The sequence below is a fragment of the Mytilus galloprovincialis genome, chromosome 10 (genome assembly GCF_965363235.1).
Source record: "Mytilus galloprovincialis chromosome 10, xbMytGall1.hap1.1, whole genome shotgun sequence".
Classification (NCBI taxonomy): Eukaryota; Metazoa; Mollusca; class Bivalvia; order Mytilida; family Mytilidae; genus Mytilus; species Mytilus galloprovincialis.
Window position 1 is genome coordinate 22,248,300 of NC_134847.1, and position 15,404 is coordinate 22,263,703.

General features: G+C 32.6%; 1 protein-coding gene across 1 annotated transcript in view; it reads left to right on the top strand.

Annotated features, from left to right (window-relative positions):
* Nucleotides 1-8,178, top strand: part of LOC143047172 (E3 UFM1-protein ligase 1-like) — a 40,223-nt gene extending 32,045 nt beyond the window's left edge. Inside the window, exons 16-17 of the mRNA XM_076220151.1 lie at nt 2,359-2,570; nt 7,681-8,178. Of these exons, the coding sequence (XP_076076266.1) occupies nt 2,359-2,570; nt 7,681-7,826 (358 nt within the window). The 3' untranslated portion in view covers nt 7,827-8,178. The remainder of the gene's footprint in view (nt 1-2,358; nt 2,571-7,680) is intronic.
* The last annotated feature ends 7,226 nt before the right edge of the window (nt 8,179-15,404 follow it).

Here is a 15,404-nt window from a genome sequence, read left to right on the forward strand (position 1 = left end):
AAAAAGGGGCCAAAAACAAGCATTTTTATAGTTTCTAGACAATAACTTGTGTTTAAGTATGGATCTCTATAAAATTGTACTACAAGGTTTCATACTACAAAGAGAAGGCTTGAGTTTTGGGGTAATCGTTTCATAGTCAAAATTCAGACAGTATCAAGCTTCAATATTGTGCCAAAATTTGCCCCAACTGTTCAGGGTTCACCCTCTCTGGTCATATCAGGCTGCATTCAGCTAAGCATTTTATTCAATTTAGATAAGAAAAAAATTTGAAAGAGCCAAGTATCTATCTTGTTTATCAAGAAATCATTTTCTTATTAGATGTTAAAAGTGGTGTGGACTTTGCTAATTGTTGAATCCTTACGGTGAACAATAGTTGTTTTAATTTATGTGTTATTAAGTCTATTGTGGATACTGTATATAGAGGGTAATTTCGCGAGTTGTAAATTCTCGCTTTTTTTTTTGTGGATAGAACAAAATCGCCAAATAAATTCCGCCACTTTTAAAGTGCACATGCAAAGGTATTGATAAAAATGTATATTCAGCCAAAATAATAACCGCCAAAATACTTCATATATACTTATTCAATGGAAATTGCAAAATTTTTCACCTTTGAAAATTACCTGCTATACAGTATTTGTTTCATTGTCACTCTAACCACAACTTCCTTTTATATATAAAGTCGAGCAGTACAGTACTAATCAGTACAAACACAAAATTTTAAACACAAATTTTAATTATTAAAAAATAGCGCTATGAATTTGGTGTATCCAAAGGCTTTTCAGGATTTATATAACCTCCTACTAAAAGCTTTAAACTAAAATTTTGAAACACTTGAGAAGATTTATGACTTATAACTGAACATATCAAAAACCATCTCAAGTCTACTTTGCCAAAAAAAAATTAGGATTATAATGTTTTTGACCTGATTTAGGACTGAAGAGGGGGATAGGACCTTTATAGGGACTCCAGGATCGAGTGTTTTTAAGCTCGGGATTTCGGGATCGGGGAATTCTTTTTTTCGAATTTCGGGATGTCAGGATTTATATTTATTTTAATTCGATACCTGGGGATTTCGTGTTTTTAAGCCTGGGATTTCTGGATCAGGACCCCTCTTACCCCTCCTCACTGAAGGACTGACAAGTCAATAATGTTATAATTCTCAAAATGTCTATCAAAACTTTGTTATCAGGTGTTTCATGGATTCTATTCAAATTTTGATGGAGTCTTCCACTCACCAAACCTCAGATGATTTTGGTCATTAAATTGGAGATAATTTCTTTGGGAGTGGACTAGTAAAAATATTATTTAGTGTTTATTTTTTCTGTGACAAGGCCTTCCTGTTTAGCTCACATAAAGTGAGTTTTTCTCATCTCTTCCAATCTATTGTTGTAAAAAAAAAATTCTGCTTTGAAACAACTTTGAAAATTGGCAAGCTTGGTCACAATCAACTTTTGGGTATCCTATGATATTGCTTCTAAGGGAATCTAACCAGCCATGGCCCACATGGCTATAACATGTCTTTTATCTGTTAAATGGCTTTAGATCAAGAAGATCTGACAGGGAAGAAATGTTTGAAATGTCGCTATCTGTTAACTGTCTATTTACTTCAAAACTGTCATACCCTCTTCTTACAAGAGTTATTGCCCTTAGATATCAATATTTACTTCGTCGTCCATTATTGTTGTTAACTTTTTTCTCACTACTTGGCAATCATCGCCCCATCATCATTAACTTTTATACTTTTGAATTTCTTCTAGAGAACAACTGAATGGAATGAAAGTTTCTTATAGGGGGCACACTTGCAGGTGACTAGGACAACAAAGTCCCTTTCCACTCTGTCACTTCGCTTTGCCTGACTATCAAAATCGAAATCTAGTTACCTTGTTGTTCACCATACTCACCTTCTATCGCTTTGGTCATCAGACTTTTTCAATTTTTAACAAGTTGGAAGAAACATCAATTTTTTATTGACATTTAAAGAAATTCAGACATAAATTATTTATTTTCTTAAGAAAAGAGTTTAAAGCATTGACTTTACAGTGTGTAGCATGTTACAACTTTTTATCACTTCATGCACTTCCAGTACTTTACTCAAGTTACTTGAGATTGTATATCAATCTAACTTTCAGTGGCAAAATAAGTGTTTTACTTCATAAGAACATGATAACTGAAAATGGTATCTGGCAAATGACAATATTGTTTACGTTCATATAATGGTTTAAGTTGTGTTGTGTCTGGTTGAGACAGCTAATCTTTCTGGTGCAATGTAAAGTATGATAATATGAGGAATCAAAAATGTTAATGATAAACAAAATAATTACAAACTCATATGTTTTAAAGAATTGTTTTCTTTTCCAGGCAGTTGGTGTTTAACCAGAGACAAGTTTTACTGGAACAATTAAAGTCTGAGACTGATCCTGCAGTGGCATTACATTTGTCATCAGTTATTTTAATCCATACATATACACAGAATATTGTCCATATTCCTGGAAAATGTGTTCCTCTACTCATAGAGTTTCTTAAATCACACATGGAGGCTGATAAATACGATTTACTACATAACCAGCAGGGTATCTATAATTCATTTTATTTTGTGGCATGTTACTGTGGATACATTTATTTTCATGGATACCAATTTTCGTGGATTAAGGAAAACTTGTATGTTAGTGGATATTTAATTTCATGGTTTTTACGAGGTTTGCACACAAGCCTATAGTAAATTTGTCATTCGTTGAACATTTAATTCCATCATTTAACTATACCCACTAAGTCCACAAAAATTGGTATGCAAAGGATCAAAATGACTCCCCAGTATAATGGCTGTTTTTAGTTGGGAATCATTGTGTGGCTTGACAACTTCCATCTGGGGCTGCATAGCCACACAACTCCTCAGAAACTTTATGACAGAGTTCAACAAATTGCATAACTGAATTCGTCTACAGGACACAAAGATTTGTACATGATATTTTGGTATGAGTAAATTTTTGGGGTTTCAATACCAAAACACAGACTTGGTTGTTTCTGGCAAGAGTATATTACACTTGGTTAATCCCAAATACTTAAAATTGGTTGACATGATTCAAACTTTGCTGTGTGTGATTTTTTTATTGTTCTGTTTTAAATCTTATGAAGACAAAGCTGACAGCATTGAGCCTGTAACATTTATTTTGCAGAAGGTTAACAGCAATCGTACATTCTGTTGTTGTAGGCAGCGTCAGAGGTCAATCCTACATTCTGATGTCGTAGGAAGCGTCAGAGGTCAATCCTACATTCTGTTGTTGTAGGCAGCATCAGAGGTCAATCTTACATTCTGTTGTTGTAGGCAGCATCAGAGGTCAATCCTACATTCTGTTGTCGTAGGCAGCGTCAGAGGTGTAAACCTTAAGGTGTGAATCCTGTGGTTAATGTTTTTAGACAGTAAGAACTTTTTCCAACCTTGCTTTAATTTTATGAAATGTGAATTGAAGCTATTTCAATTTTGGCCATGGTTATTCCCAATAGTTAGAATAAGATATTTTATTGCAATATGAAATATTATTTAAATCTCCATGACCTAAAAGAGCAATGAAATGACATTAAATTCAGATTACATACATGTGTGTTCAGTTTATACAAAATATTTCAATCTTGATGCATTTTTGGACTCAGTTTTGAAAATGGTGAGTCCAAACAGATTTTCATAAGTCCAGTTCTCATTGACTTGTCTTATTGATAACCCTGTAATTTAGAGAACATTGAGGACCTTACATTTCATAAGGTTTTGCCAAATACAGCTAAGTTAATCTATTCCTTTGGACGAAAATCCTTGATATTTTGAACAATTCAAATTTTGTATACAGCAACTGTGACTTGATTGAATTTAGTGTTGCTCTCCACTTTTTTTCAGTTTATTTAAATTTTTCTTCCCATTGCAACTTGTTTTATCTTATATACATCCTTATTGCGAACCCTATCTTAGTTTTCCATAGATTCACCTGCAAGTTACCTGTCCATTTAAACTTTTGTAAGTCCTATTGTCCCATCTAACAAATACAACAGGTATTGTTCTCTGTGTAGTTTATTCACTGGGACCTTTAAATTTCTTCTAGGAGAAATATATCACTCATTGATTAATTTACCTGACCAAAAAATTATCTTCTTTTTTATTGAAATACTTCTAATAACTCACATAAACTGTATGCAATATTGTATTTATTCAATATTATCATTAATATATATTCAATCTGTTCAATATAAAATCTGATTTAATACTAAAAAGTTTATTTCAGACACATTTTTTAGTATTTTCCAATGAATTTACATGTTTTTGTTGTTGTTCATTTATAGACTTATGTTTATGAAGACCTTAATTTAAAAATAATAATATTCAATTTTTTATTTATCAAACACACAAAAATATTGAATATTTGATCAGAAATCAACTTTTAATTTTTGAATCAGTATTACAAATGTAATATTGAACACATTAAAAACGAGTTACTCCAGGTATGAATAAATACAACACCACATGCAGTTTTGTGAGTCCTTACTTAGTATTGGTATAAGTATTTTTTCTTCATTGACAGTTCAATTTTTTACTCAGGTAGATTAATCAATGAGTGATATATTTCTCCTAGAAGAAATTTAAAGGTCTGAGTGAATAAACTACACAGAGAACAATACCTGTTGTATTTGTTAGATGGGACAATAGAACTGCCAAAAGTTTAAATGGACAGGTAACTTGCAGGTGAATCTATGGAAAACTACCATAGGGTTCGCAATAATTTTTATAAAAATGTCCAAACTAACCTTTCATACTATTTTCTTTTGAAAAAACTTCTATTTTCATAATAACCAGTCATAAATTTAAATTAAAAAATGTTAATATGTTTTTATATGAAATTACAATATGTTTCCATGGGAGATAATTTTAAAATAGATCTTTTGATTATTTAGATCTTAATTTAAAAAAAGTTTTGAATTATGCATAGAACACCATTTTTTTTGTAGGAAAAATGGTTATAAATTTGGGGATGTACAATAACTTTAGTTAATGGATCTCTATAAATTTTACAGAAAGTTTCAATACCAGGCAGTGGCGGATCCAGAGGGGGGGTTTAGAGGGCGTCACCCCCCTTTGCTCGGGCTTTTTATTTTTTTTGTAAAAATGATTAATCAGACTAGACTTCATGAATTTTGCCATTTCTGTGTACTCTAGTATTTAATTTTTATGCGACAATAATTTACTCATAAAGGAGTCATAAAGATATTTTTCGCTGTAATTTACTGATTGTCAAAGTCATGTGATTTGCTATTTTGGAGTTGACCAGTGCGTCGAAAAAACATCAATCAGTCATTTTGAAATCCAAATTACAGTAACACATTGCTTAGGCTGAGGATGACAATCATGACACCTCCAAAGCAACATGGGATTGAGCAAGAACGTATTGACTTCTATTTCACTATTCCACCAAACAGAAAGTAATACTCTATAGACTATTACACTCTCATAAAAAAGTTACACGGAAATATTAATTACTTACTAAAACATGTTTAACCCCAAGCGCCCCAGCCTATTTTAAAACAACATAGGTGAATAATGATCCCCAGTCAGTATAAGCTCTAGATATATTTAAAGTCTAAGGTACGAACCATTTGATTTGAGGAGACAATCTGAGATATTTGAGAGAGAATAAAATGACTCTGATTTTTGCCTTATATAAAAAAATTGACGGTACTGGATTGAAAGCAATAATCTTGTCCACTGTTTTTGCTATTAGAAATGAAAATTTCCAACAGAATTATTTATCATTAAATGAACATGATGAATAAAAATGGGCATATTTTTTTTGTGGCAGGGGTTTGCATGTCTAACAGGAATGTCGCCGAACTGATATATCAAACACTTTTTCTCAAGACCATACTGCAACCTGCCTGCTGGGTGTGGCCTTTATGTCTCCATTTTTTGACTGTCGTTCATAAATTTGTTGTCATTTCAGATTCATTCGTAGCTTTTGGTTGATTTGGAAACCCTGCCTTCCCTTAATTTTGTTAGTTGAAACATATCTGTAGGACTCTAAAGTGCGATGGGGACGCTAAAGTACGATGGTCACGCTAAAGTGCGATGGTCTACGCTAAAGTACGATGGTTCTATACGCTAAAGTGCGACGGTCCGCGAAATTATAGACGTAATAAACGTACTATGGATTATGACGTGAACAGTCGTTTATAAAAAAAAAATGAACATGCATGCCGAAAAATAAATGTAGAATATTTAATTAACAACTTTAAACAAAACGTCCATGCCTTACTTAATTCAAACCTAACCGTGCTTTGTCGGTCCCCGTTAAAATATTGTCGATTTTATTAAAAATTAAAGTCGGTAAAATAAAGGTACATGTTTTCATGTGTAAATCATAAATTGTCCGCTAAAACATTATTTTGTACATTGTAGGAAAATACAACCTGTATTTGTACTAGCTGCGAAAAAGGAGAAAGCTCGGAGAACATTGCATTTTTCTCTCATTTAAATTACGATTTAAACAAATAAATGTTACACAATGAACGAAATTTGTATTTGTAAATTACGATGACGACTTTAAGGAAGATGTTCACATAAGGGATAGACTACATGTAAACTGTAAGCTGCGCTAATTATCAAAATATATAGGATATATAGATTTTTGTCACCCCTAAATTAAATTACCATTTTAATAATTATCACGTGGTCAGTCTATTAAATTCAAAAACAATCACTTAAGCTTACCGGATCATTATCATTGAAAGCCTACATGTAGGTATGTTATAAATAAAACCTTAGCATACTAGCTTTTGCAAAAAGACAATTTATTAATATCCGTGATATTTAACATTTTAAGCGCTTTAACATTACGCTTTGATCCATCGCACTATAAATAGCGTGAGACTCTATCGTACTTTAGCAAACAAACAACCATCGCACTTTAGCGTGATACACAATCGTACTTTAGCGTAGACCATCGCACTTTAGCGTCACCATCGCACTTTAGAGTACCATCGCACTTTAGAGTCCTACATATCAACCAAACATTTGGATAAAAATTGCTTCTTTGTCTTTTTTAACTGGTGTCCGTCGTATTTTAAATTTCATTGAATAGCTAGTCGTATATCTTATTTACAACAAGAAATCTGTGAGGTTATGATAACTTAACTTACAACAAAATGGGGAGAATTTTCCATGTCTAATTTTTTACTGACAAGTCCCACATCAAATTTATCAGTACATAGCTTTGGATCTATACTATTATTTTATGATAGGCAATTAATAAAGAGAATACAGCATCAAAAATGTTCAACCCTTACACTTTACAGCAACTACAAAATGTACATGCCCCACGCCAGGAACCGTTAAAAAGTGCATATTATACATATTTTTATATTTTTAACCCCAAAAAGGTCCCCAAAATATTTCGCCTCCATCCACTCGGCAATCTTTAAAAACTTCGCTCCCCCTTTCCAAAATCCTGGATCCGCCCCTGCCAGGTATTGCGTAATAGCAAGAAATCCTGTTTAACAAGTATCCCAAAGCTTTAAACAACTATCATGATACTGATCGAACATACTAATCACAGATCATTACAGCTGCACTTTAATATCAACCTATATGTAATCTATACCCTTTTACAAATTGTCAGCCCTGCTACTCTTACATATTTTTTTTAGATTTGATAATGAAGATGATGAAAGTCCAGGGAAATGAAGAAAAGAAAGATGAGTTTTCAGCCTTGGAGTCAGAAGCTAATTTACAAATGGATGAAATAAAAAAAGTTGTGGTTATGGGAAAGAAATCTACAGTGGCAGAGACCTAAAATATATACAAAAAGACATCCAATACACTCAGTTTTGAATTATTTGTATAATTGAAAATGATATAAAACAGATTTAAATTTATGTTCAATATAAATATCTTTTGTACATATTTGGTGAACAGGCTTTTTAAAAGTTACCATGGTTATTAACAATAGAATTTTAGTGATTTGAATGCCATGTCTACTCTGCATAAATAAAATTGTAAATATAAAATATCCTGTAAGAAGTTACTTTTAAGGTGAAATACCATCATTGATTTTCCCCTATAAGTCTTTGTTAAATTTGGACTTCTCAAAAAATTGTGCAGAATTTATCTTTGTGTCAAATAAAGAAATACTTGGCATGAGTAAAGTTTAATTCTGTCCAGTACTATAGACAAAGTTTCACAAAACATTTCATTGCTTATGAGAAAAAAAAATCACCAGAACTTCTGGAAGTTAACCAATCAATTGTTCACCCCTTTTAACCTGGGTACAACCTTAAGTAACCATGCAACCTAAATATTATATAGAAACACAAAATAAATAAATAATGGTGCTTTGAAACACCCAATATATATATATATATGTGTTTATGACCCTAAATTTTTTTACTGCAATGAATTGCAGGATTAATTTCCTACAACTTGCAAATTTAATAAATACCACTAAAGGACTTTTTAGGCCAATAAATAAAAATGATAGGGTAACTTTCATTCATCAATGAAAGAAATGTGATAATAAATGAGTAATTAAAGAATTCAAGCTCAATGAACTTTTCTCATTGTTGAAGGTTGAAGGTTGGCCTAAAATTGTTAATTTCTGTGTCATTTGGTCTCGTGTGGAGAGTTGTCTCATTGGCAATCATACCACATCTTCTTTATTATATTTCAATATAAAAGTTATCTTGACTCCATGGAGGTTTCTATAAGTTTTTACGTAAAACACAAATTTACTCCACATTCCAGATAGGGACATAAAAAGCTTCCCTTTCAGTAATAATTTGTTGTTACTACTCAGAAAAAGCTCTCTAAAACACTGAGTATGGATTGCTATGTCTGCTAATAACCATATTAGGCCAAACCAATTTAATTTCTTGATCATCCGCACATAATTTTTACTAAACAGGAAAAAAATTAAATTTTATATTCCCGCTTCCCCTATCCAAAAAAAAAAATCATTTGTATTTCCTGCACTGTTATTTTTTATGTGAACATTGAAAAGATGTCAACAGTGTTTTCCTTCACCCTTACTTACATTCCCTAGCAAAATCTTGCCGATTTTTGTTGTAATTGAATGCTTGTCATTTCGTAACCTGGTCGATTATGTAACTATGTTTTGTACCTGATGCAGCTATAAAAATGGCACACACCCTAAAAAATGCATAATTATTTTCAATTTTTTAACATTTTACATGCGATCGTCAGACTAAAATATGGCGTTCATTATCACTGGACTAGTATATATTTGTTTAGGGGCCAGCTGAAGGATGCCTCCGGGTGCGGGAATTTCTCGCTACATTGAAGACCTGTTGGTGACCCTCTGCTGTTGTTTTTTATTTGGTCGGGTTGTTGTCTCTTTGACACATTCCCCATTTCCATTCTCAATTTTAAAAACAAGAAACATGAAAGAAACAACTTACAAATAAGATATTTTAAAGAAAATTCCTGTAGATTATTTGGATTGATTAAAGTCATTGGAGATGGTTTATAATATTAAAATTATTGTCAGTAAATAAGAGATACAATAAAGCTGATGTAATACTAAATCTCTTAAATAATACAGAAAACGATACATTCTATAATTTGCTTAACAAAACTAAGCTTCATATGAAATTGAATTTTTTCGTCTAACTTTAGTATAAGTAAATAGAAATGTATGAAAATTTAACATAAGGTTTATGACCACAAAAGGAAGGTTGGGATTGATTTTGGAAGTTTTGGTCCCAACAGTTTAGGAATTAGGGGCCAAAAAAAGGTCCTAAATAATCATTTTCTTGGTTTTTGCACAATAACTTTAGTATAAGTAAATAGAAATCTATGAAATTTTAACACAAGGTTAATGACCACAAAAGGAAGATTGATATTGATTTTGGGAGTTTTAGTTCCAACAGTTTAGGAATTAGGGGCCAAAAGGATCCAAAATTAAACTTTGTTTGATTTCATCAAAAATTGAACTATGGGGGTTCTTTGATATGCCTAATCTAACTGTGTATTTATATTCTTAATTTTGGTTCCGTTTTCAGATTGGTTTACATTAAGGTCCAAAGGGTCCAAAATTAAACTAAGTTTGATTTTAACAAAAATTGAATTCTTGGGGTTCTTTGATATGCTGAATCTAAACATGTACTTAGTTTTTATACGACCGCAAAAATTGAAAATTTTTTGGTTGTATATTGGTATCACGCTGGCATCAGCGTCGTCGTCCGAATACTTTTGGTTTTCCCACTATAACTTTAGTTTAAGTAAAAAGAAATCTATGAAATTTAAACACAAGGTTTATGACTACAAAAGGAAGGTTGTGATTGATTTTGGAAATTTTGGTCCCAACAGTTTAGGAATAAGGGGCCCAAAGGGTCCAAAATTAAACTTTGTTTGATTTCATCAAAAATTGAATAATTGAGGTTCTTTGATATGCCAAATCTAAATGTGTATGTAGATTCTTAATTTTTGGTCCCGTTTTCAAATTGGTCTACATTAAGGTCCAAAATTAAACTTAGTTTGATTTTAACAAAAAATGAATCCTTGGGGTTCTTTGATATGCTGAATCTAAAAAAGTACTTAGATTTTTTATTATTGGCCCAGTTTTCTTCAAGTTGGTTCAAATCGGGGTCCAAAATTATTATATTAAGTATTGTGCAATAGCAAGAAATTTTCAATTGCACAGTATTCAGCATTAGCAACAAATCTTCAATTGCACAGTATTGTGCAATAGCAAGAAATTTTCAATTGCACAGTATATTTTGTATATTTTCTTTGGTTACATCTTCTGACATCAGACTCGGACTACTCTTGAACAGATTTTAATGTGCGTATTGTTATGCGTTTACTTTTCTGCATTGGCTAGAGGTATTAGGGGAGGGTTGAGATCTCACAAACATGTTTATCTCCGCCACATTTTTCCGCTGTCCCAAGTCAGGAGCCTCTGGTCTTTGTTAGTCTTGTATTATTTTAACTTTTAGTTTCTTGTGTACAATTTGGAGTTTAGTATGGAGTTCATTATCACTGAACCAGTAAATATTTGTTTAGGGGCCAGCTGAAGGACGACTCCGGGTGCGACAATTTCTTGTTGCATTGAAGACCTGTTGGTGACCTTCTGCTGTTGTCTGCTCTATGGTAGGGTTGTTGTCTCTTTGGCACATTCCCCATTTCCATTCTCAATTTTATTTTGAGAGGATTAATATTCAACAGCATAGTGAATTGCTCAAAGGCAAAAAACAAATTTTAAGTTTATTAGACCACATTCATTCTGTGTCAGAAACCTATGCTGTGTCAACTATTTAATCACAATCCAACTTTAGAGATGAATCCAGCTTGAATGTTGTGTCCATACTTGCCCCAACTGTTCAGGGTTCAACATCTGCGGTCGTATAAAGCTGCGCCCTGCAGAGCATCTTGTTTGATTATGGGCCCAGTTTTCAAGTTGGTCAAAATTGGGGTCCCCCAAATTAAACTATATTTGATTTCAACAAAAATTGAATAGGAAATAGGGGCCAAAAGGGGCCAAAATTAAACTTTGTTTGATTTCATCAAAAATTGAATTCTTGGGGTTCTATGATATGCTGAATCTAACCATGTATTTAGATTTTGGATATTGGATCATAATAGGTAAATGTCCAATTTAAAATTTTTAAGTTTAAGTTCTTATACGACATTCATTCTGTGTCAGAAACCTATGTTGTGTCAACGATGTAATCACAATCCAAATTCAGAGCTGTATCAAGCTTTAATGTTGTGCCCATACTAGCCCCAACTGTTCAGGGTTCGACCTCTGCGGTCGTATAAAGCTGCACCCTGTGGAGCATCTGGTTGTGTTTTGGTCTGTTTTTTGTTGACCCTGCAACTTTTGTGGCGGCGTTAGCTAACTTCTTAAAAACTTTATATTTTAGAAGGTGGAAGTCCTAGATGCGTAATGTTACAAAGTTTCTATCAGTCACATGTCCAATGTCCTTGACCTCATTTTCATGGTTCAGTGACTACTTGAAAAAAAAGTTAAAATTTTTTGTAATGCTAAATTCTCTCTTATTATAAGTAATAGGATAACTATATTTGGTATGTGCGTACCTTGCAAGGTCCTGTTGCCCGTCAGACAGTTTTCACTTGACCATGACCTCGTTTCATGGATCAGTGAACAAGGTTAAGTTTTGGTGGTCAAGTCCATATCTCAGATACTATAAGTTATAGGTCTTGTATATTTGGTGTATGGAAGGACTGTAAGGTGTACATGTCTAACCGGCAGGTGTCATCTGACCTTGACCTCATTGTTATGGTTCAGTGGTTATAGATAAGTTTTTGTGTTTTGGTCTGTTTTTCTTATACTATATGCAATAGGTCTTCTATATTTGGTGTATGGAAGGATTGTAAGGTGTACATGTCTAGTTGGCAGGTGTCATCTGACCTTGACCTCATTTTCATGGTTCAGTGGTCAAAGTTAAATTTTTGAGTTTTGGTCTTTTTTTTTAATACTATATGCAATATGTTAACTATATTTGGTGTATGGAAATATTTTATGATCTATATATTAGTCGTGCAGGTTTATTTGACCTTGACCTCATTTTCATGGTTCATTGTTCAGTGTTAAGTTTTAATGTTTTGGTCTGTTTATCTTTAACTATAAGCGGTAGGTCAACTATATTTGTTGTATGAAAGAATTGTTAGCTGTACATGTCTTTCTGAAATGGTTCATCTGACCTTGACCTTAATTTCATGGTTCATTGGTCAATGTTTAGCTTTCTTGGTTAATGTGAAGTTTAAGTGACAGTTGTAGTAAAGCTTTATATTTAGGACTATCAACATACTATCAATGATTAGTAAAGAAGGCGAGACATTTCAGTGTGTGCACTCTGTCTTATACTATAAACAATAAGTCAACTATATTTGTTGTGTAGCAGAATTGTTAACTGTACATGTCTGCCTGGCATGGTACATCTGACCTTTTTCATTGTTTATTGATCTATATTTATTTTCTTGGTTAATGTTTTAAGTTTATGTGACAGTAGTAATAAAGCTTTATATTTAGGACTATCAACATAATATCAATGATTAGTAAAGAAGTCGAGACATTTCTGCGTGTGCACTCTTGTTACACCTTTACTACTTTAAAGTATTTTAAATTGTATCCTAGTTAGGAGTTACATCAAGTTGTAAATGAAATGTGTTATAAAAACTTACTTGACATACATGTAGTTATGTCATTAAAACTCAACCCCCACTTAACTTAATTTGAAAAAAAAAATAACAGGTACAGTATATAAAAGATAAAATTGGCAAACCAAAATACCAAAAATCAATAGCCATATACTTAACTATGTGAATTACATATTTGCTTTATCCTACATATTTGTGATGTTATCCCTAAAAACTAAGGCCTTACACTGAATCTATACATTTTGCTTGAGACTAAAATATTGTAAAAAAATTATTAAAGCAGAACTTTTCCTATTAAGGGTCTGGGAAACGCCCAGAAAGCATGAGTTAGTAAGGTGAAAAATATAGTTCAATGGTTCAATCAGGAACATACATAGGCTTATAGATATTCTGTTCCAAGGTGCAATGCAGCAAGATTAAAAGTTTTAACTTCTATGTTATTACTGCACATCTAGCCTTTTTACTGTCATTTTACTTTGAACCGGAGATGAAGTGATTCCTATAACCAAACAAATTTGCTTTGGGTGAACAATTAAAAATTGGGATGCAATTATATTAAAAGACAACATAAAACAACCTCCCATGTTTTAAACTAAATAGTTAATGAAAATACATGTATAAACATCATGAGAGTAAAAAATATTTTTCATCTGAAGCATGGCATTAATTCGTTCATTGTGTGTTTATTTGCATTTTTTTATAGTCAAGCCTTCCAATTGATATTTTATAGTGTGTTTTTCTTTGTAGTGATGTTAAACTATTGTTTCAGAAAATGTAGAAAGTTTGGTACCATTAAAACGTTTGATCCTGCTGCAAATGTTTGCACCTGTCCTAAGTCAGGAATCTGACGTACAGTAGTTGTCGTCTGTCTAAGTTCATATGTATGGTGTTTCTCGTTTCTATTTTTTATATAGATTTGCCTGTTGGTTTTCCTGTTTGAATGGTTTTCACACAGTAACTGTTGGGGCCCTTTATAGCTTGCTGTTCAGTGTGAGCCAAGGCTCCGTGTTGAAGGCCGTACTTTGACCTATAATGGTTTACTTTTATAAATTGTGACTTGGATGTAAAGTTGTCTCATTGGCACTCATACCACATCTTCCTATATTTACAACCATTGAAAGATCTATAACTTCAAAATTGGATACTGCAGAGTGGAATTGTAAAGCCTGCAAAACTGATGTGCACATTGCTGCATCACTTGTTGCTCCATCACTTGTTGCTGCATGGCTGCCTAGTGGTTTCACCAAAAATGTGTGGACAGAAACATGGTCCCTAAACAACATATTTGATGTGTAGAAACTGCCATTGTAAATGAATATTTAAACAAATATATGTAACAATGTAAAGTTCAAACAAAAGTGTTCAAGTTTTAAATCAAAAATACATATTACTAGTCCCAGCATACATGTTCATTAAAGTGCAATGTTGTAACAATAATGCTGTCTTTACTATTTTTTGTGGATATAATTCACTTTTTATATTCAACATATCGATTGGAAAACACTTATTTTCATTTCTAGTGATCAAACACTAAAAATCTATGATCATAATATTTGTTGGAGTCAGAACAATTTGCCCAGGCAGGTTGATGTGGTTTCCTGTGGACTTAACAATGTGAAATGGCAAATTGATATTGCAGCTCAGTGTGTCGTCCTAGCACTAAACAGACATACATTAACTCGTCTTGATATGCCTTTAATACGTGCCACTGGAAGACTTGGTTTTCATGGCGTAAATCAAACAATTTCTATTTTCCTCATATTTTCCCTTGTAAAAGGCCTTGTTCTATATTTTATATATTAATTTCCAAGTTATTTGAACCGACCACTCATATTATTAAATAGGAAAAGTTAACCCAAACTTACTAGTGGTTCACCATAAACTAGACCTTATCACAAACTAATACATGAAAACTAAGCAAAAGTTTCAGTCAACAGACCATGACTGAGAGGGTGGGCCAAATAATCTTCATGGAAATGATATAGGCCAATGCTTATACAACTGCATACCAATTATCAATAACTTACTACTAGTGGTTCCCCATAAACTGACCTATTCACAAACTAATACATGGAAACTTAGCAAAAGTAGTTTCTAAGTCAATAGACCATAACTGAGTGGGCGGGCCCAAATAATCTCCATGGTAATGTGATGTGCCAATATTAATACAACTGCAAACCAAATATCATTGACTTACCACTAGTGGTCCTTCATAAACAAGACCTAATCACAA